The sequence below is a fragment of the Typopeltis vanoorti genome, chromosome 11, assembly GCF_054136105.1.
Source record: "Typopeltis vanoorti isolate ZY-2024b chromosome 11, IOZ_Tvanoo_1.0, whole genome shotgun sequence".
In the NCBI taxonomy this organism is placed as follows: domain Eukaryota; kingdom Metazoa; phylum Arthropoda; class Arachnida; order Uropygi; family Thelyphonidae; genus Typopeltis; species Typopeltis vanoorti.
In genome coordinates this window covers 97,878,801-97,899,955 of record NC_143559.1, presented here as the reverse complement: position 1 = coordinate 97,899,955, position 21,155 = coordinate 97,878,801, and the positions used below count along the sequence as shown (strand labels likewise).

The following is a 21,155-nucleotide window of genomic DNA, read 5'->3' as shown; positions in this document are numbered from 1 at the left end:
ACTCGTGGCTCTTCCCCCCCCCCCGGTTAACTTCTGCATGGAAGAGTTCAAGCGATGGGCTCTTGAATCAGCAAGTCTAAAGCCCAAAGTTTGGCTCAGACATATTCACAATATATTCACCATTTGGTCCCACAGCCACCTAGCATTCCTAAGCCACCTGAATAAACAATGCAAATGCATCCAATTTACCACTAACATTGAAAACAATAACTCTCTTCCTTTTCCAGACACACTTGTTACACACTTCTCTCAGGCTGTCTTTCCTTCACGATCTACAGTAAACTCACACACACACACAGGCCAATACATTCACAAAGACTTTTACTACTGTCCAACACAAAAACTAGGGGTCATCAGCACCCTCAACTATAGAGCCCTAATAATTTGCTCTGATGAGCAGGTGCTGAAGAATGAATATGAAATTATAAGTCAAACCCATATAAAGAATGGCTACAACAACAAAAAAAAAGTTCACATGATCCTTCACAATAACGCTAAAAAAATTAAGAAATGCTATAGCCATATTGTACATTAGGAGAATACCATAAAAAATAGAAAGCTGTATAAATACAATATTAAGGCAACATTCATGGTTCACACAAAATAACATGCATACTCAGCTCATCCAAAGATCCCCTTCCTTACCTTGGCCACCCAGGAGTTAACAAAATCCAGAGAAACTGCAATGTACCCCAGAAGAAACAGGATGTACAATTCCAATAAGGAAACAAATGACACATTCAATTCCTTCAAAAGGCCCTTTCTGTTCATGAACTCTAAATGTGTCACATAATTGAAAGGCATCAAGTCCCTGCACAGCACCAAAACTTGGGTTTGAAAAAAAATTCAAAGAAGCTTGTGAGGCTAATTCATCACCTCAATCTCAACAAGAATGATAGAATAGCAATTCCAAGAGTCAATACTCATCGACAACAACCCATATAGCATTCATATATAGAACATCAGAAAAATAAGATGGCAGAACCCTAACTCAGGAAAACTGGATCAGTGGACAGAACCTAAAATGTGGTTCAACTTCTAATTTTTTATCATTTTTATTTTATTTTTTATACTTTTTATTATAATTTTTTATTTAAGAAATAATTTTTTTTAATTTAATTTTTTTCTCGCCAGAGGTCAGGCTAGTGTAAACGGTTAACAAAACGGTTTGCACAATGCTTATGTGTATTGTGATGTAGCTTGTGTTTTAGTTCATGTAAATGCATTCCTGATGATGATGACTTTAGGTCATAACATTGAGTAATATTTTTCTTAGTTGTGAGTGAAGTAATTGCTGTAACATATGTTTTTGTCTCCATAAATTCTACACAATGAATAACAGCTCTAAAGTTCTTGCAGTCTTTTCTATCTCCCTTCTTGTGCAGGAATATGAATACTGACTTCTCAAATCTATACACCTGTCTTCCATGTCCTTATAATCAAGCTATATAACACTTTTATCCCTTCATTCCTTGTAGCTTTAATTTATTCTACCTGGATTCTACTGCACCCCAGGGCTTTATTGTTATTAAATTCCTTAATTGCTCTTTCTTCATATCTAGCTGAAACCACTTTCAGCTAGATATGAAGTAGATCCAACTGAAGATCTCTGAGAAGGGATCTCTTTCAAATTTTCCTCACTCTTTTTGTTGTACAGTTCCTCACATGCCTTCTACCTATTTTTGATCTCCTGTTCTTCTGTTAGTACACTCCTGTTCCTGTCCTTGATAACACCAAATTTGGACTTAAATTTTACTTCTCAAACATCCTTTGATAATTGTGCCTCCTCATTTGGATTTCTCTCTCTTTATATTTCTTAGTGTATTTTTTGTCCTTGTCCTGCTTGATGCATTTTCTGACTTCTCTATGTAATCTCTTATAATTTCAATTCTTGTTGTCTCTGTTTCTTTATCCTCCTCCTCCTCCTGATCAGAGTCCATATTGATTCTGAGATAATCTTAGTCTTCAAATTGGACCTAGATGTTTCTTGGCTAAATGGCATATTATGTCCTTGCCTCCCTCCCAGAACACTTCAGGTGTGTTTTCCTCATTGTTCTCCAAAAACAGAATCCAGCTTTGCTGAAGTCTTTTGGAGTATCAGTCTTACTTTGGCTCTTACCAGCTGATGGTAAGAGCTAAAGTAAAGTATGGTCTGTCAACAATCTGCTACTGGACAAGTATGTACATCAAAGATTCTTGTCTTCCATTGCTGCAGTACTAAGATGTAATCAATCTGGCATCTTGTGAGTGCTTCTGCAAGCAGGTATTAGTAAGAACTAATCTGTCAGTATGGACAAATTCTAGCAGTCTTTAAGTATGGTTTTATGTACCCTAGCCTGCAACACTCAGGCCTAATAGTCATACTATTTCTCACTTTTGCAATGGAGCCTCCTAGCATAGAGAGAACATCTCTCTACAGCAGGCAGTGCAAAACAGTTGGTAGGTTTACACAGAACTCCTCAATTGACATCCAACCACAAATGACACACTGGTTGCATGAGTCTTAAGTATAATAAAAAGCCCCCACCCTGAAACCCTCAGGCCTAACAGTCATACTCTTTCTCAGTTTTGCAATGAAGCCTACTAAAATAAAGAGAACATCTCTCCATGGCAGACAGTACAAAATAGTTAGTAGATTTTCATAGAACTCCAACCACAATGTTGGATACACTGGTTGGATGAATCTTAAGTATAATAAAGAGTATCCCATTATTTATGGACTTGTAATAAAGAAAGGATTTTGCTGATCTTTCCTCAGTACCATGGATGCCCCATGGTGCTTTGAATTTCTCCCTGAGTAAACTAACTCACCATCCTGCCTTCCAAAATAATATTCCATCTGGTCTCTGTAACTTCAACGATGCCAATTTTATACTTTTCCATTTGTCTTTGGACTATGTTAAGAGAACCTATCTGAATTTCCTGAATATTCCATGTGCCTGTGTAAAGTTTGCTTCCAAGTTTAATAATCCACTATGTTTTATATCTCTCATTCACCATAATGCTGATCTGTATTGGAGAGTGTAATATACATTTCATATAGGAACATCTGCATAAGCCCTAAATGCAGCTCTGATTATTCTGAGTGACAGCTGATGCAACATAAGATTTGTTATAAGGCATAATCACATTAGGTTTTGGAATGAAGTCACTGCAAGAATAAGAAGAAGAAAAGTTGCTGAAGCCCTTTCCACAGATCAAAAGATCCAATGATCCCATTTGGTCCATGACTTCTTATTCTTTACTTCAAACAACCCTTTCAGGACTCCCCTCATCTGCCATCCCCAGTCTGATATTTATAATTAACTAAATATAAAATTTTCTGTATTTATTAATCTAATCATTTCATATATTATCATATCACTTCTAGCATGTACGTTGTACTATTCCTGAAGCACTTTATCCCTTTTCTTCCTCCATATGTTTCTTTTATGCCATCTTCTTTTTATGCAGTTCCTACTTAGCATGTCATAAGGAAATGACATTCCTGCATAAGATATGATACTGAAAGAACGTTGTGTACATCATATGTAAGTAGGTGAAGATATTGGAGAGGCTGGTTAGAATACAAATCTGGATCATTGAGAATGGAAAATTTTTGAGAGAGAGCAATGACTTTGGTAAGAAGAGGTCATGCTATAGTAACTTTGTTATATTTTATAAAGGGTAATTACTGAATTGGACAGAGAAGACATTTATTACAGTAATTAATCTGAATTTTGCGAAAGCATTTGACTGAGTTGAAAGTAAGAAAGATGGGGATGGATAGTCATTTGGTAGCTTGGTTACAGAGTTGGTTGACTGATAGGAGCCAGCAAGTTGTATATATGGGAGTGGAGCACCCTGAAAAAGGAAGGTGATGAGTGAGGTGCCGCAAGATTGTGTTCTGAGATCAACGTTGTTTAATTTATATATCAATGATATAGTTCAGGGTGTGAAAGGAGATATCTAGTTGTTTGCTAATGACGATAATGATAAATTAGGAAGAGCAATGCCAGAAAGTTCTGATGGGCTGTTGTTATAAGAGGATTTAAATAAGTTGGTGCTTTGAGTTGAAGAACAGGGGCATCATTTCAATGTTACTAAGTGTAAAGTTATGCACTTTGGCTAGGAAGATGGAATGAGGTTTACATATTGGAGGAACTTTACCTCAGGAGGTGGAGCAGGCAAGGGATCTGAGGACATTGGTGGATAGTAGGGAAGAAGTTCCGAACATACATCGTGGAAGTGTAAGGGTTGCCCAGCAAACTGCTGCTATAATACGAGGAACATTATAGCAGCAGTATTATAAATCTGGATAGGCAACAACAGTTTCACTCTATAAGGCACTAATTAGGCCTCATTTGGATTGTTGTGTACAAATCCTGGCTATATTGGCAATAAGGAAACGTTGGAAAGAGAGAGAGAGAGAGGTGTGCAGAGGCAGATAACTAAGATTGTCTCAGGACTCTAAAATATTGGCTATGAAGACAGATTGAAGGAGTGTGGTCTCCAGAACTTGACAGATAGGAGGAGGAGGTGATATGACTGAGACATAAGCTGATAAGAGGACCCTATCAAATAGATACAGGAGAATTATTACATATGATAATTGGTGATGCAAGAACAAGAGGTCATCCCTGTTAACTGTACAAAGGCTGTGAAAGGAAGTGAAAAGATTTTTTGCTTGGCAGGTGGTGAAGGAGTGGAATGTATTGCCAGAGTGGGTGGCGAGTGCTCCAATACTGAATGTATTCAAGGCAAGGCAGTCTCTGGACTTCATGGAGGCTGGAAGTAATATTAATACGAATGTCATTTGTACATTTAATTCACATCCAATTTATCCTTTTAGCTCTGGAAATGTAATCCAAAATTATATTTTTCAAATCAAATACTCTGATCAATTACATGCACTACTGATTTCTTTCTTTATTTCTTTCTTCTCCAATTCCTCATGCCACTGTATAGTCTACAGTGGCATGAGGAATTGGATATTGCATGTAGCCTAAAACTATACAGTTTTAGGCTACATACAATATAATTTCTTGGCAAGTATAATTTACCTGATTTGATATCAAACCATCTACATGTGCATCTTCGATTTCTATCTGCTGACAAGTATAAACTGTATGTTGCTTTGTATAATGTCTCATTTATACCATATAACTGAAATGTTTTCAGAAGCTTTTGTTTTTTTCTTGATACCTTATCATATGTATTTTCCAGAGCTATAAAACTTAAATAGATACTGGGGTCTTAAAGTTTTATTTTCAGGATTATTATTATTACCCAAGACCCCATGGAGTCAAAGACTCATACACACAGCTCATCATACCATGCTTTAAATACACTCAAATTCTCTGCAGACACTACACTCTCAGGCAAGGCATTCCAATCATTCGCAACTCTGCATGAAAAAAACCTGCTTCTCACTCTCCTACTCACACCCTCTTTATACAGTTTCCAGGGATGACCTCTGGTTCTCCCCTGATCTCCCACTATTTTCTGTAGAACCTCTCCAGCACTGATCCTATAACAACCCCTTGCTAACTTGTAGGTCTCTATCATATTTCCCCTCTTCCTCCTGTCCACCAGACTCTGCAAATTGCATTTTCTCAATCTTTCATCATACTCGACATTCCAGAGGTTAGAAACTGCTTTAGTGAGTCACTTCTGTACCCTTTCCAGATAGCAAATCCTGCAAGAGCAATGTAGGACAGACAGGAAGATCTGGAGAAATACACATGGCTGAACACCAAAAAGACGTACAATACAAAAGAGAACAAAAAACGGATCTTGCTTTCCATACCTCTTCCACTGGACACGATGTACTCTGGCAAAAAAACGACGATGTCATACATAGAAAACAACAGTTATGTAAGAAAATTTAAAGAAGCTGCTAATATGCTAAAAAACCCAACCCAATGCAATAAAACTCAAGGTTTAATTCTCCATCAAGTGTGGTCAGCTCTAATAAAAAAATCTACTTCAATCTGAGCTCGGACTGTATGAACGAGAACAAGAACACGTGACATCATCCAGTATTGTTCAACATCAATAACGTTTTATATCTGCATTCTGTTATTTGAGTTTTATGAATAGCCAGATGGTTATGATTTGTATTTATTAATTCTCTTGTTTAAACTTTAAGTTATACTATTTACCCCCTGAAGATGTAAATCCTACGATTTACGAAACTATTATTTCAGTATTTTGAATAACTGAATAATAAAAAATGTGGTGTAATCACCGAAATATATCTTTTGAACCAATTAGCCACAGAAGTCTACGCCTGCAATGAATTAGATATATCGATAACTGACCTAGTTGCTCCAGGAACGGGAAATGAATATCGGAAGATGAGTAGTGTGATAGGAGAGAATGAAGAAAAAAATATGAATGAGAAAATAATAGTCAATAGTGTGGAAGGCGTGAGTGACTGTGAAAGTTTCAGAGATGGTTTTGTTTGGGAGAATGAATTTCGATTAAGAGTGACTGACTTGCAGAGAGAGAGAGAGAGAGATAGATGAGCTGAAAGAGGAGGTGGAATGTCTTGTATATGAGATGAGAAGTATGAAAGATGAGATTAGGAGAATGGAAGAAGTAAATGCAAGGTGAATCAGAGTAGGGGAGAGAGAGATAGTTTTGGGAATGATAGAAGATGAGAGAATTTTATGAATGATAGAAGAGGAGAGAGAATGGAAACAGTAGGAAAGAGGGAAGAAGAGAGAGGTATGGGAATGCTAGAAGAGGAGAGAATGGGAGCAGTAGAGGAGAGGGAATGAGAGAGAGAGAGAGAGTTATGGGAATGAGAGAGAGAGAGAGAGAGAGAGTTATGGGAATGATAGAGGAGGGGAAAATGGAAACAGTCAGAATGAGGAAATGAGAAGAATGCGAGGGAGTGCTGGAACCAGGGACAGAGTGATGCGAGGACAGCAAGTAAGATAGGGGGGAACACAGAGAGAAAGGGTTAGAGGAGAGAGAGAGAGAGAGAGAGTGAGGAATGCAGGTGAGCAATCAAGGAACAGAATGGTTCGAGGTGTGATGTATGGAGACTCGATGAGCTCTGGTGTGCAAAATAGGATGCCAGAGGTGTGTTTGCCTGGAGGGATGATAGAAAATGTGGCTATGGCAATTAAGAGGGGTGAAAGGATGGATGAAATGATTGAATTGGTGGGCACGAATGACTTGAGAGGCAGTATAAATCGGGTGGCGAGAGATCTGAGATTCTTGCTTGAAGTTGTGCAAAGAAAATGCAAAGCGGGAAGATTGTGTGTGTGTTGCCCAGGTATAATAGTGACAAGCTGAGCAGAAGAGCAGTAATACTTGATCGCATAATAGCCAGAATGTGTGAGAAGAGAGGATTGGAATACATGGATGCATGAAGGGCGTTTGAGGACAGAAGGGAACTGTATGCTAGAGATTGCTTGCATTTGAATGAGGAAGGACGAAGGCATCTGTAACGATTGCTGTTTTCTGAACGAGTCAGTGTGTCAATGCAGGGAAACTAGAATTTAGAAAATTCTAGTTTCCTATTCTAGAAACTAGAAAAAGGTAGCAGGAGTTGCCTCTTGTGGGAAGGGGGATGACATCAGGTAACATTTAGCCAGGGGGGGGGGTCGAGAGGGTACAATGATAGGTATAGCAGCAGTGACATTTTTATGCTCTATACTAATGCTAGGAGTATCTGAAATAAAGGAGATGAATTGGTGGTGCTGATAGCATCAAACTGGCAAAAAATTTTTGGGATCTATGAGATGTGGTGGATGGAGGATGATATAATAACTGGAATTGAAGTGGCAGGGTACAGCATTTTTTGGCAGGATAGGAAAGGAAAAGAAAACATGGTGGAGGAGTCCTGCTTATGATAAGTGATGACTTATGTCCTCTACAAGTGGAGGCTTTGGAAGGCAGTCACACAAATGGTTTTGAAAGCATATGGTGTGAGATAGAAGTGGCCAAGACAGGATATTTAGTGGGATGTTGCAATAGACCAGGGAGCACAGAGGGTGGGGACCAGGAGATGTTTAGGCAGTTCAGCTTGACAAGTGCAAGAAGAATGATTGTTATGGGAAATTTTAACTCCAGCAGTATAAGCTGGGAAGAGGAAAATGCAAGTAGTAAGAAGGAGGATAGAATTTTTGGAATTCTTGAGGGACAAATGTCTTTGTCAGCATGTAATAGAGGGAACGAGAGGTTCAAGAGTTTTGATTTGGTCATAGCATCAGAAGAGCTGATAATAAGTGAGATTACATCTCTCTCCCACCAGTTGGAGAGAGTGACCATGTGGTTTTGACTTGCAGTCTATCAAAGAACGTATGTGGAATTATAAGACGAGTGATTATAATAGTCTTAGGTATCAACTAGGTATCAACAATCTTAGGTATCAACTATTTGCCCTCCATGGAACTGCAGAATTCGAAGGCCAGGATATCATTAGTGCTTGGGAAATTATGAAAGAATATTTGTTAGCAGCAATAGTAAGCTGTATTCCACGGGTGAAGAAACGGACACAATTTGGTGTAAAGTGGATGACAAACGATATCAAACAGGAACTGCAGTTGAAAAAGAGATTATGGAAGAGATATAAGGAGAGGGGTGGAGGACAGATACACGAAGAATATAAGACGCAGGCCAGGAGAGTGACCAGAATGGTGAGAAAGGCAAAACTGGAATATGAGAAGAGATTGGCACTAAGATCCAAAGAAAATCCTAGGGAATTTTTAGCTATGTGGCCAGTAGGTGGAGAAATGATTGTGGAAGAATGACATTGCTGGATAAAAATGGGAATAGAGTGAATGATGCAGAGAACATAGTGGAGTTGTTCAATGAGCACTTTATTGGAGTATTTCATCCTGGAGGAGATTTTAATACTAGAGGGATAGGACAGGTTCAGGGTTTAGAGGTGCAAGAGGAGAGTGCGTTCCAAATACTGAGTACTCTGGATACCAGTAAAGCTGTTGGACTGGATGGTATTTCACCAGGGGTTTTGAGAGAATGTGCTAAAGAACTGACAGCTCTGTTGACCTGGCTTTTCAATAAAAGTCTGGCTGTGGGAAAGGTACCCAGGGAAGAAGGAAGGTAAGATAGTGCCGCTGCATAAGGGCAGTAGCAGACTGGAAGTGTCTAATTATAAGCCTGTTTGTGTGTCATCAGTAGTTGTTAAGGTCTTGGAGAAATTAGTGAGGGACTATATACAGCATTGGGCAGATGAGGGTAATGTTATCTGTGAGAATCAACATGGATTTGTTAATGGGCACTCTTGCTTTAGTAATATGATTGCCTTTTACAATAAAGTGACAAGAGCAGTTGATGAGGGAAAGGCATATGCTGCCATTTTTTTTTTAATTTTGCAAAGGTGTTTGACAGAGTGCCACATGATAAGCTGATATTTAAGTTGCAGCACATGGGTTTAAATGTAGTTTTAGTCAGATGGATTCAGGATTGGCTGACTGATAGGTATCAGAGAGTTGTGCATGGTGAGGCAATATCAAGGAAGCAGAAGGTTACAAGTGGGGTTCCACAGGACTCAGTACTGGGACCTGCATTGTTCAACCTTTATATCAATGATATTGTCAATGGATTGCAAGGGGACATTCAGTTGTTTGCAGATGATGTGAAGCTGGGAAGGGTTATCAGTAATAGTGCAGATGTGGCAGCCCTACAAGAGGATTTGAATAAACTAGACAGATGGGCAAATGAATGGGGGATGTATCGGTTCAATGCAGCAAAATATAAAGTCTTGAGGTTTGGGATCCATCGATGGGAGGATGCATACTCAATTGGAGGAGGTAGGGGAGATGAGATCTGGGGGTGATGATTGATAGAAAACTGAAATTCAGGGAGCATATTGCAAAGGTGGTGAGGGTAACTCAGAGTATTGCTGCAATACCGAGGTAGGGGAGATGAGATCTGGGGGTGATGATTGATAGAAAACTGAAATTCAGGGAGCATATTGCAAAGGTGGTGAGGGTAACTCAGAGTATTGCTGCAATACTGAGAAGGACGCTGACCTGCAGAGATAAAAGAGTTATCATTCCATTGTATAAGACCCTGATCAGACCACACTTAGACTATTGTTCTCAGATTTGGTCCCCAGGATTTGAAGGGGATAAATTGACTGTGGAAAGGGTACAGAGGCAGATAACAAAGATGGTTTCAGGACTGTACAATATGAGTTATGAGGATCGACTGAGGGAATGTGGACTGTAGAGTTTAGTAGATAGAAGAAGGAGAGGTGATATCATCGAGACTTTTAAACTGTTGAGAGGCAGTTACAGGGTAGACATTGGAGAGTTCTTTCACTTGGTGTAACGGCCTTAAGGAGCCATGACAAGGGGCCATCCCTGGAAGTTACGAAAGGAGGCTGTGCGCAAGAGGATGAGGAGTGGTTTCTTTGCGTGGAGGGTGGTTGAACCTTGGAATGCATCGCTGGAGAGAGTGGTTGGAGTGGGAATGGTCAATGGATTCAAGGAGTGGTATGATAAACTTTGTGTTTCCTAAAAACGACCTCCCACAATGAGTCTTTTGACTCCATGAAGGCCGGATAATAATAATGATGCCTGTTTTATGCCTGTTAATTACACGTATTTCTTCTAGACAATTTACCTGGTTTGCAGGATGAAAAAAAAATTTCCCAGAAAGCAACTTGTTACATCCATATGAAGTAATTTATCATAGTTTAAAAAGTTCACTCCTAAAAAATTATACAAAATGAAATGTAACAAAAGCAACAACAATAATAATAACAATGTTCCAAAAAACAAAAAAAAAGTTACTTACAAAAGAATTCCAAATGCTAAAACTTGTATGCATGCTACTATTTCAAAACACAGTCCATGAAAGGACACAAGTGGGTATATGGAATTAAATATGAGAGACCCACTAAGCATACAGAAATTCTGTATTGCTGTTGTACAAGCAAATATTTTACCTGAAAAATAAATATTAACAGATTAAAAAAGTATAGATTATAAAAATAACTTTAAAGATATATGATTTCAGAATAAAAATTTATCTTAATCTTGGTTAATAATAATAATTAAAGCAGAAGATTTTATACCAAACACTACTTCAGCAAATGTTATATAATTTCTTTATTCTCTGTATGACAATATAGCAGCAGCGAGTTCCATATGAACAGGTATGGTACTATCTTATTAAGATAATATATTGCTATTGGTTAAAATATCTTTTTTGTCTGTAAATTATATTACGTTCTCTGGCCAGTTTGTGTTTAAAGGATGAGAAAAGCCATGATTACAAGAAGAAAAATCCTGCCACCTCTGCCTAACACCTTTAGCTGAAAAGCTAAACTTATATAAAGAAAAGTAAATTAATTAATAAAAATAGAAAAAAAAACCTTAGCCCATCCTCAGCACTTCACCTATAGGTTTACAACCTTTCATGAGTTGGAGTCGCACTAAAAAAATAATAGTAACTAAATAAATAATTAGAAATGAGGAACTGACCTTGAACAATGTCTGGAATCTTTAATACAATTTCTTATCACATATCATTTTAATTTTCCCAACAAATCATCTACAAAGTCTCAGAGAGAATAGATGACAATGCACATGTTGTGCATGACTGACATTTCATTTTTTTCAAGATATACTCCTAATGGTTTATCTGAGATTTGTTTTATTTGTTTTCTTTGTAGATACAGCTTTACCTTGAAGAAGTGGTCATTGGTTAGTAACTAGTCTAACATTAATGACTAATAAATCTCAGGTTTACATAAAAAAAAGCTCATATAAATGGTTCTTTCAAACTAAGAAGCAAACTAAACAGGTCTTTCCAACACTGACCATTATCACAACTGATTTATAGGATACAAAGTGTCTGTCTCTGATCTCTAAATGTGCAATTTTCTTAGATAGCTATTAGCTACCTAATGCTGGACCATGCCTTACTTTACTATTATTATTTTACAACATCTCCATGGAGTCCAGAGACTCATTGCAGGACTCCCAAATATCATACACACAAATCCTATCATACCTCTCCTTGAATCCATTCACCATCAGGGAACTCACAACCAATACCAATTCTGGCAATCCATTCCATTCACTCACCATTTTCCATGCAAAAAATCTGGTCCCCACACCCCTACTAACCCCACTCTCACATAACTTCCAAATCAAGTTCAATCTAAGTCTGAGACTTAGATTGAACAACCTCGTCAGGGGAAATGCAAATTCTCTTGCAACCAATTCTCTTTATTTAGATGTTATTTAGAGTATTCGAGGGATAGAGGTGAATCTTTCCTATTTTACTATATTTTTTCATCTCATGCAGTGGAAGTCTGCCTTCTTGCCCAGGTATTTACTGTACCTGGTAGGGTGAATCCTGAAATGCCTGGTCAGCATGGGTGGATAGACCAAATATCTCCCTTAAACAAATGGATTTGATAAGAATTGAAGGCCATAGCAGCCAAGGCAAAAATGGGCATGTGATCTTGAATACAATGTCAGCTTTTCAGACTAATGACAGAATTGGCTCAAACCCAAATGTTCTTTCTAGATAATGCATCTGAGAAGACCACCATGATAAGAAATTTGCACTCCTTTCAAAGTTCTGACATAATGTCAGAACTTTAAAAGGAAAAAAGAAGAAGAGCTGAAGACACTGGAGGAAATAAAATAGAATATTTTTGGACTTTCTGATATAAGAATAGAAGAAAAAAAATGACTGAAACAAACAGTTAAATTTTACATACCACTGGGAAAATCATGGCCAAGGAAGTATTAAAATTATGGTCCATAAAAGATTGAAAAATAACATCCATGAATTTAAACTAGTCTCCCAGAAAATTACAATTCTTAGATTGAAAATCACTAAGTGGTGTGATTTAAGTGTGATAAAAATATATGCACCCATCTCCAGTCATTCAAATGAGGTAAGTGACAATTTCTGTGAGGATCTTTCTAACACTCTCAGAGATAGTACATGCTACTTCAAAACTATAATGGGAGACTTTCACTGTAAAGTAGATGAGTAATTAATTAAAAAAATTAATTAAAAAAATAACAAGTGAAAGTTTGTAAACAAGATTTGCAGAACCCTAGAATTTCAGCTGTGGAGCCCACTTTGGGAAACCCTATACTAAACCATAAATTAAAATTTGAGAAAATAATGGAAGGAAAGAAGTATTAATAAATCAGGCTTATCTGATAGAATGGAAGAAATAGCTTCAACAATAATAGAAATTACTGAAAGTTTAAGAAAATCATTACTGGCGAATAGAACTTCTAGAGAAAAACTTACTTTATGGACACTTGATCTAATAAAAAAAATGGGGAAGAATAGAATTTGTGGAAATGCAAGAGTTAGAAAAGAAACCAGAAAATATAATTTTAAGAACAATTCAGAATATAACAGAAAACAAACAAAAAAACCTCTGGAAATGATCAAACAAGAGCTACATGAAAGAAAAAAAATGGATTCCAGAATTGAAAAATAAGCAAGGACTAGTACAGTACAACAGAGAAGAAATAATTAAAATATATATAGTCATTTTTATAGGGACTTATACACAGACAAGAAAAACAGGTACAAATCTTCTACCAGGCTGATATAGAACCAACAATCATAATAGAAGAATTATGGAAAGCCCTCAAGTCAGCAAAGAACAATAAAAGTACTGGAGAAAATGGTATATTAGCAGAAAAAATGAAATCAGGAGATTCCCAGTTTCATAAGGGTATGCAGATATGTTCAATGATATTTTAACTACAAAAAAAATTCCAATGCAGTGACATAAATCACTGATTATCTTATTACATAAAAAGGACAGCTGAGAGGAGATCGATATAATTATAGACCAATCAGTTTGCTATCACAATTGTACAAAATGTTTATATCCATTATATTGGATTTTTGGATGATGCACAGCCTTATCTACACTATTAACCAAGTAATTCAAAAAGCAAATGAATATAATCTTCCTGTATATTTATAGTGTTTGTAGAATTTGATGTACAGATTATTAAAAACTGTACATCAAAACTCAATAGCCAGTATAGAGTTAGAACATCAGGAAAAAGAATTGGGTATTGGAAGAGGAGTAAAGCAAGAGGATTCTATATCACCCAAACTGTTTTTTTTTTTTTTTTTTTGCTACTCTCTAGAAAAAGACTTTAAGAATGTCTCATAGGAAAACTATGTAATTAATATTAATGGAAAAAATCTCAGTACTTTACATTTTGCAGATGGCATTGTTCTTTTAGCAAAAAATAAAGCAGCAGCTTAGAAAATGCTAAATGACCTCAACAGAGAAAGAAGGGGGGAGAGTTTAAAGATTAACAAAACTAAACTAAAATTAGCAGATAATCCTACTGAAATTATGGAGGACTATATTTACCTTGGTCAATTAGTTTTAAGAAAGAAATAAGAGGAATCACACAAGGAAACAAAGAATTTTGGTTGTAAAAAGATTATCTGTTAGGAGATTTGCTTATATGCTTAAAAAAAAGGTATTTAATATGTGAATTATTCCAGTGTTTACTACCTATGGAAGTGAGACATGGACAATGACTAACAAGCACTGAAGAAAAGAATGCACCGCATAACAAAAAGAGATACTGGAATAGAACATACTGTGAAGTATTGTAAAGAATGTAAATGGAGATGGGTTGGCCATATTAGTAGATAGCCAGACAAAATTAAGCACTGAGTGGACACACACACACACACACACACACACACCAAGAGAAAGAAAGATCATCAAAGAACAAGATGGAGAGATGATCTTCAAAGGTTTGACAGGAGATTATGGAACCTAGTTAACAACAGATAGAACTGGAAAGTTGGGGGGGGGTTTCTATATTCAGCAGTGGATGGAAAGAGGTTAAAGAAGAAGAATGATATCCACCTTTGTTTCAATCCCAAATTTTAATTAGTACAGTAAACTTTCCACACACACACACACACACACTTCTTATAAGGTTTACAGAAAATTAACATGCATTCTTTATGCAGAATTGTGTTGGATTCTACAAAGATAGTGGCTTCCAGGACATCATTCCTCACACATCATTCCATAAGCATTCATTGAACTGGCCAAAGGCAACATTGTCATGTTCAAGACATGCTATAACAGACTCTGGTGCATTGTCTTGCATAAACAAGTATGGCCCTTCACCATATAATTTCATACATACAGGAATTGGTGCAGCATTAAATTCTCCATTCATGGAAGTTTCGTTAAAAAGCAAGGACCAATTCAGTACTATTACACTTCATGATGCTTTACAGTTGCGAGAATGCAGGCCTGCTTATAGTGCTTGCCAAGTTTCCAATGGATCCCATTTGATGAAAACAGACTATAAGAAAATTCACAGCTCCAGAGTACCTGTTTCCAGTTGTCTAGAGTCCAGTTTTTGCAGTTTAAGCACCACTAAAACCATGAGAACATGACTATTGTTATCAGGATTTGTAGGTTGCAAGTTGTTCAGGAAATCCAGTGTGTGCAAAACTCTGCATACTGTTTGTGCACTGATACTGAATGCGTGATTGTGCTATGTCATTTCTTATAAAACTACTTCAAAAACACATGCTCAAGAAATCACTTTCTGAGAAAATTCATGATCTAAGCCAGGATTCCACTTTAGTATTTCCATTCTCATTTATAAAATAAATATTGAATGGAAATTCCAGACAAACCATGGTCCAGGAGACCTTCTCTAACATATAAATGATTCATGTTGTTGTGCTGGAAAGTTTATAACACATCAGAAATCCATCTTATGCTCAGACTGCAATATGATATCTGACAACTCTATATTCAAAGTCTGCCTCACATTTTAATTCAAACTGAACATGGTGCTTATTGACATTGTACATATGTATGTTTTTAAATTGCCATCATTAGCACTGTTTCTATTTGCAAGTTCTTTGCAGCATGTGTTGTGTTTTCTACTAAGGTTCCAATATTTTTTCGTCATAGAGAGCAATTATGACATAACATTTGCCTATGATTTTAAACCTACTATCAAGAAAACTCATGTAAAATTTATACCTCTTTCATCTTTTTCAACAATTTTGGACAACATAGATCTGATGGCAGGAGAAGAGTATTCTGAAAATATAAACAATGCAGCACCTAAAACAAAAGAAAACAAAACTGAATTACACATATATGAATTCCTTGTTTATGAAATTTTAAGTGCAGTTTTAATGAAACTATTTTGCATTTAAAAAAAAATTCTTTTGTACTCCATAAGCTTAGTGACTACTCCCTTTTAGCTTCTATACCTAACAGTGAAAAAAAAAAAAAAAGTTTGGTAATTTATTTTGTTATAGCAAGATAATAAAGAGCCTTTCATAAGCATTAAAGGGAAATTAATACAATTATGCATGCCATATATTTCTCTGAATGAAGAATGAAAAACAGTACAGCAGTATAAAAACCTATATTCTAAAACCATACTATTCAAAATTAATGCATAGTGATGTTTTAATTCAGAGAGGAAGAGAAATTTATAGGATATGTATATTTTCAAGGAATGGGTCCAACAATTTTTTTCATGAATTAATTAGTTATTATACTTATTGAATTCTTCACTTTCTTATCAACCAAGTTCAAAATTCTTGCGTTGTTTAATTTTCATTCTGGTGATTTTGTTTTCACATACATTTTCACTGATTTACAATGATAGAAGATATATCACATATCTAATAATGAAGCAGAAGTAGGCTTTAACGGTGCTTTATCAGAAGAGAGAAAGATCTTGAGAAAACTGTCAAGTTGTGTTACATGAAAATGGAAATGAATCAGAATACAGGACTGAGAAGAAAAATATCAGACATCTTGATGGAAATACAAGTCAAGAAATAATGGGGAATGTAATGGTGTTCTTTATAATTGCATTGTTGATAAATCTGTAATCTTTTCCACTTCTTCAGTTTTGAATACAATGATTTAAAACTTTCTTGAAAAAAATGATATGACTCAATATGGAGAAAAGGATGATTATTAGTTGAAAACCCAGTTTTCAGCCAATATCTTAGAGAATTTCATTTTCTTTTTATTTCAGTATTAAGAGAAAAAAACAGAATCTCACTAGAATGTCTAGTGCATTTTCTATTATAAAAAAAATACATCAGTTATGTTAATATTGTAGAGTGGTATTGTGTGAGTGTATTGTCCTGTTCTGAAATATCCCATATGAATTTGTATTCATTAGCAAACCATTGCCTATTTGGCCAAGCCTCTACTTTGTAGCCTATAAGCTGTGAGCTCAAATCACCTATAGCATAGATGTTTCTTAAGTAGTAGATGATTTTTATCACTCATTATAAGACTGTCCCTCCTTATTGAAAGATTGAAGTATGAAAACATGTCATATTTCTTTCCAAGAGTGGGCTCCTTGGTTATTTAATAATTCTGATGCTCACTCGTGATACTATTATCTATAGCAGTGCTTCTTAAACTTTTTGCACTCGTGATCCCTTTTCACCCAAGAAATTTTTACGCAACCCCAGGTATATAAAATAGGTATACAAATCAAACATGTACTGATAATAAATCATAAATAAATTTATTTTAAAACAATGCTTTGGTGTACATATAATTTTACCACTACATAAAGAATTACAAACAATAGCCTCAAATCTGAATTAATTTTTGGCTGTTGCACGTTCAGAAACCTTTTACTGTCGCCAAAATTTTCACGACCTCCACATTCGGTTATGTTACCTCATTTGGGGTCGCAACCCACAGTTTAAGAAGCTCTGATCTACAAGACCACATCCTATGTAATAATATTGTTAGAGACTTAATTTTCATAGGTACAATTCTTATTTTTTGTAATTTTTTTTTAAAAATATTATGCTTTTTGTGACATTTTATATCCTTGCATTATTGTTCACTCAGAAAAAAAATATATTACTTTCATTGCCAGAATAGCTTTGCTTTGTCATTACTTTGTTGAATTTATTAAAATGCATTATAAAGAATCCTTAACTTAAAAAAAAAAAAAAACTGACACAGAATCCTCTGCAGACTAAACAAATGCAGCAGTGAATGGATTGAAGTCATTTAGCTTCTCAGATATTTCCAAAGTTGCAAGAAGGTAAAAAAAAAAAATCTAAAGCTGTAATAATAAAATAAAATAAAACAGAATCACATAAAAAAATGTTCAAATCAAGGATAAGGAAAATTAAACTCATCTGATGACTTTTGTTCATTAATCAAAACATGTAACATCACAAAAAACATACTCCTGTCAAAATAAGTATACCCATGCTAACACTGAGTGGATACATCTTTATCCCTACTGCACTACTTTTAGCATTCTTTTACTTCTAATATCTGTAGGCACCTTCCTCTTTAAGTTTACCAGATATGTGGTTTCAATCAATCCATTTAAAAAAAAAAAAAACTTGAGCAATGGCTCATTTCATATATAATACAAGTTTACATATTATTATTATTATTATTTGACACCTCCAGGGAGTCCTGAGACTCATCAAGGGAGGACACCTACTCTACATCTCTCTGTCTCCACCACTCAACCTCATCTACCAGTGCCATCTACTGTCCACCATCACCACTATTACTTTCACAGACAATCACAAACATCCATGCCCACTGCGGGTTTCGAACCCATATAATTGACAAGGAAACACCTGTAGGAAGATCCAAGCAAGATAAAAGTATAAGATAAAGACAGCAGAATGAACAAGCTCAAGACAGCATTTCCATATAAAAAATAAAGGAAATCCTGTTTCTGGATATAAATATACACACATGCTATTATACTACTGCTATTACTTCAGAAGCTAACAGCCCATTCTGTTAACAGGCCAATGATGTCACACTTAGTCTTTCTTTCTCTCTCTATCTGTGACTATCGAGACTGCGTATAGGGTGAAGTGTTCATTCTGCTGTCTTTATCATACTTCTATCTTGCTTGGATCTTCCTACAAGTGTTTCCTTGTCAATTATATTTGTCAATTGTTTAATCAATTATCTATCCTTCAAGCACGACCACATTAATAAATGCTAATGCATTGGGTCTTTGAAGCTTTCATAGTTCTTCATTATATTCATTGATATAGCCCGTATTTCAATTGTAAGATAGTCCAAAAATCTTTCTTAAGACTTTTCTTTCAAATGTAATAAGTTTCCTTTATCTCTATCTGTTGTAGACCATGTTTTATTAAACTGTAGGTTAATACTCGGTATAAATAACTTGGTTTTTCTTTTAATTTCTTTGATAACATCCTTATTTTAGTTGTGAGACTGTGAAGTACCATTTGATTGGCATTCATAATTCTCTCCTACCTGTATATCTCTCTTGATGCATGTTAATGCAGACACCTACATATTTAAAATTACCCACTTGTTCAAGCAATAATTACACAACCAAGATGAACTAACTGCAAAGAACTCTCAAAATGCACATACATTTAGTCTTTTCCTGGTTTATGACCCACAGATTTAATTGCCTCCTTAATGAAATTAAGGAGGCAATTAAACTAAATTAATCCTGATGTAATTGTTTAATTACATCAGGATGTTAATCCGGATGTAAAGCACCAAGAATAACAATGTCATTAGCATAAGCCAATATGATATTCTTCCCATTCAACACCAGTCTCCTTTGATCAAGTTTCTAATGACTTTTCCAATGCTATGTTGAATACTTGACAATAAACAAGCATTTCATATGTGAAAACACTTGGCTTATCGTAAAATGATTCTAAAGTTATAAGTTAATGCAGGAGGAGCTAAAAGAAAGAAACCAGAAACTTAATTAAATTCAAAGAAACCATATTATAAGGCATCAAGGTAGGGTTGGGGCTAATGGGGGTCTTAAATTCATGTACACTAATACTAGGAGTATTAGGAACAAGAAGGAAGAGTTTTTGGCCATGGTTGGCACTTCCAGACCACAGGTTATAGGTATTAGTGAAACATGGCTGACTGTAGATGATATAACTAGTGGGATTGAATGTGATGGGTATAGTGTGTTCAGGAATGACAGAGAGAATAAAATGGGAGGAGGAGTATTGTTGATGATAGCTGATGAGCTCCAGCCAAGGAGAATAGAAGTTGAATTGCAGGATAGACAAAAGAGCACATTTGAGGCCATTTGGTGTGAGATTGTGGCTAGCAGAACTAAATATACAATTGGGTGCTGCTATAGACCAGGTGATGGAAAAGATGGTGGTGACAGTATGCACAAGCAAATAGAAGAAATGGGTGGAAGGAGGGTGATTATTATGGGAGATTTCAACTATGGTCGCATTGATTGGAGTGAGAAGAGGACACACGGGAGGAAGGAACTGGATTTTATGCGGTTATTAAGGGATAACTATCTGCGACAGCATGTAATGGAAAATACTAGGGGACAGAGAGTGCTTGACCTAGTAATTACATCTGAGGATTTGGCTGTAACAAATATGACCACATTGCCACCAATCGGTGAGAGTGATCATAGGGTCTTAACTTGGGAGGTGGCTAAAGGTGTAGAATTTTCAATTAAGACAGGGTACATGTGGAATTATCGGGCGGGAAAGTATGACAAGCTTAGGAGTTTGATTGGTTCAGTGCCATGGCATGTACAACTGCAAGGACTAGAAGTTGATAGTGCATGGGAGGTAGTTAAGAAGTGCTTGCATGAAGCAATGGCTGACTGTATACCTAGAGTCCGAATAATAAATCAAGTAGGGGTTAAATGGATGAATAACACCATTAAGCTTGAGTTGCAAAAAAAGAAACAACTATGGAGGGAATTTAAGGAGAATGGTGACCGGCAGGCACATGAACGGTATAAAGCGCAGGCCAGAAGGGTGACGAGTGTGGTAAGAAAAGCAAAAAAGGATTACGAAAGAACATTGGCCATGCAGGCTAAAGAGAATCCTAAACAGTTTTTTAGATATGTAGCAAGTAAAAGGAAAAATGTATATGGCAGATTGATTTTAAAGAATGCCGATGGTAGGGAGGTAACTGAATCAGTTGAGATAGTTGAGTTACTGAGTGAGCACTTTGCAAAAGTATATCATCCAGGTGGTGACATTGCAGAAACGAATAAACCAGTAGATTATACGGGAATTGTGGTTAATGAAGTGGAGGTGAGTAGTCTATTGCATAACCTCAATGTCAATACATCTGTGGGATTGGATGGTATACCAGCTCGGGTTGTACGAGAAGCAGCTAAAGAATT

At 36.1% G+C, this 21,155-nt stretch overlaps 1 protein-coding gene across 1 annotated transcript in view; it reads right to left on the bottom strand.

The window, feature by feature from the left end:
- The window catches only part of LOC150101866 (proton-coupled folate transporter-like), an 85,285-nt gene that overhangs the window by 8,056 nt on the left and 56,074 nt on the right, over positions 1-21,155 (bottom strand). Inside the window, exons 4-5 of the mRNA XM_090399917.1 lie at positions 16,001-16,084; positions 10,762-10,912 (exon numbers count right to left, since the gene is read on the bottom strand). Of these exons, the coding sequence (XP_090256043.1) occupies positions 10,762-10,912; positions 16,001-16,084 (235 nt within the window). The remainder of the gene's footprint in view (positions 1-10,761; positions 10,913-16,000; positions 16,085-21,155) is intronic.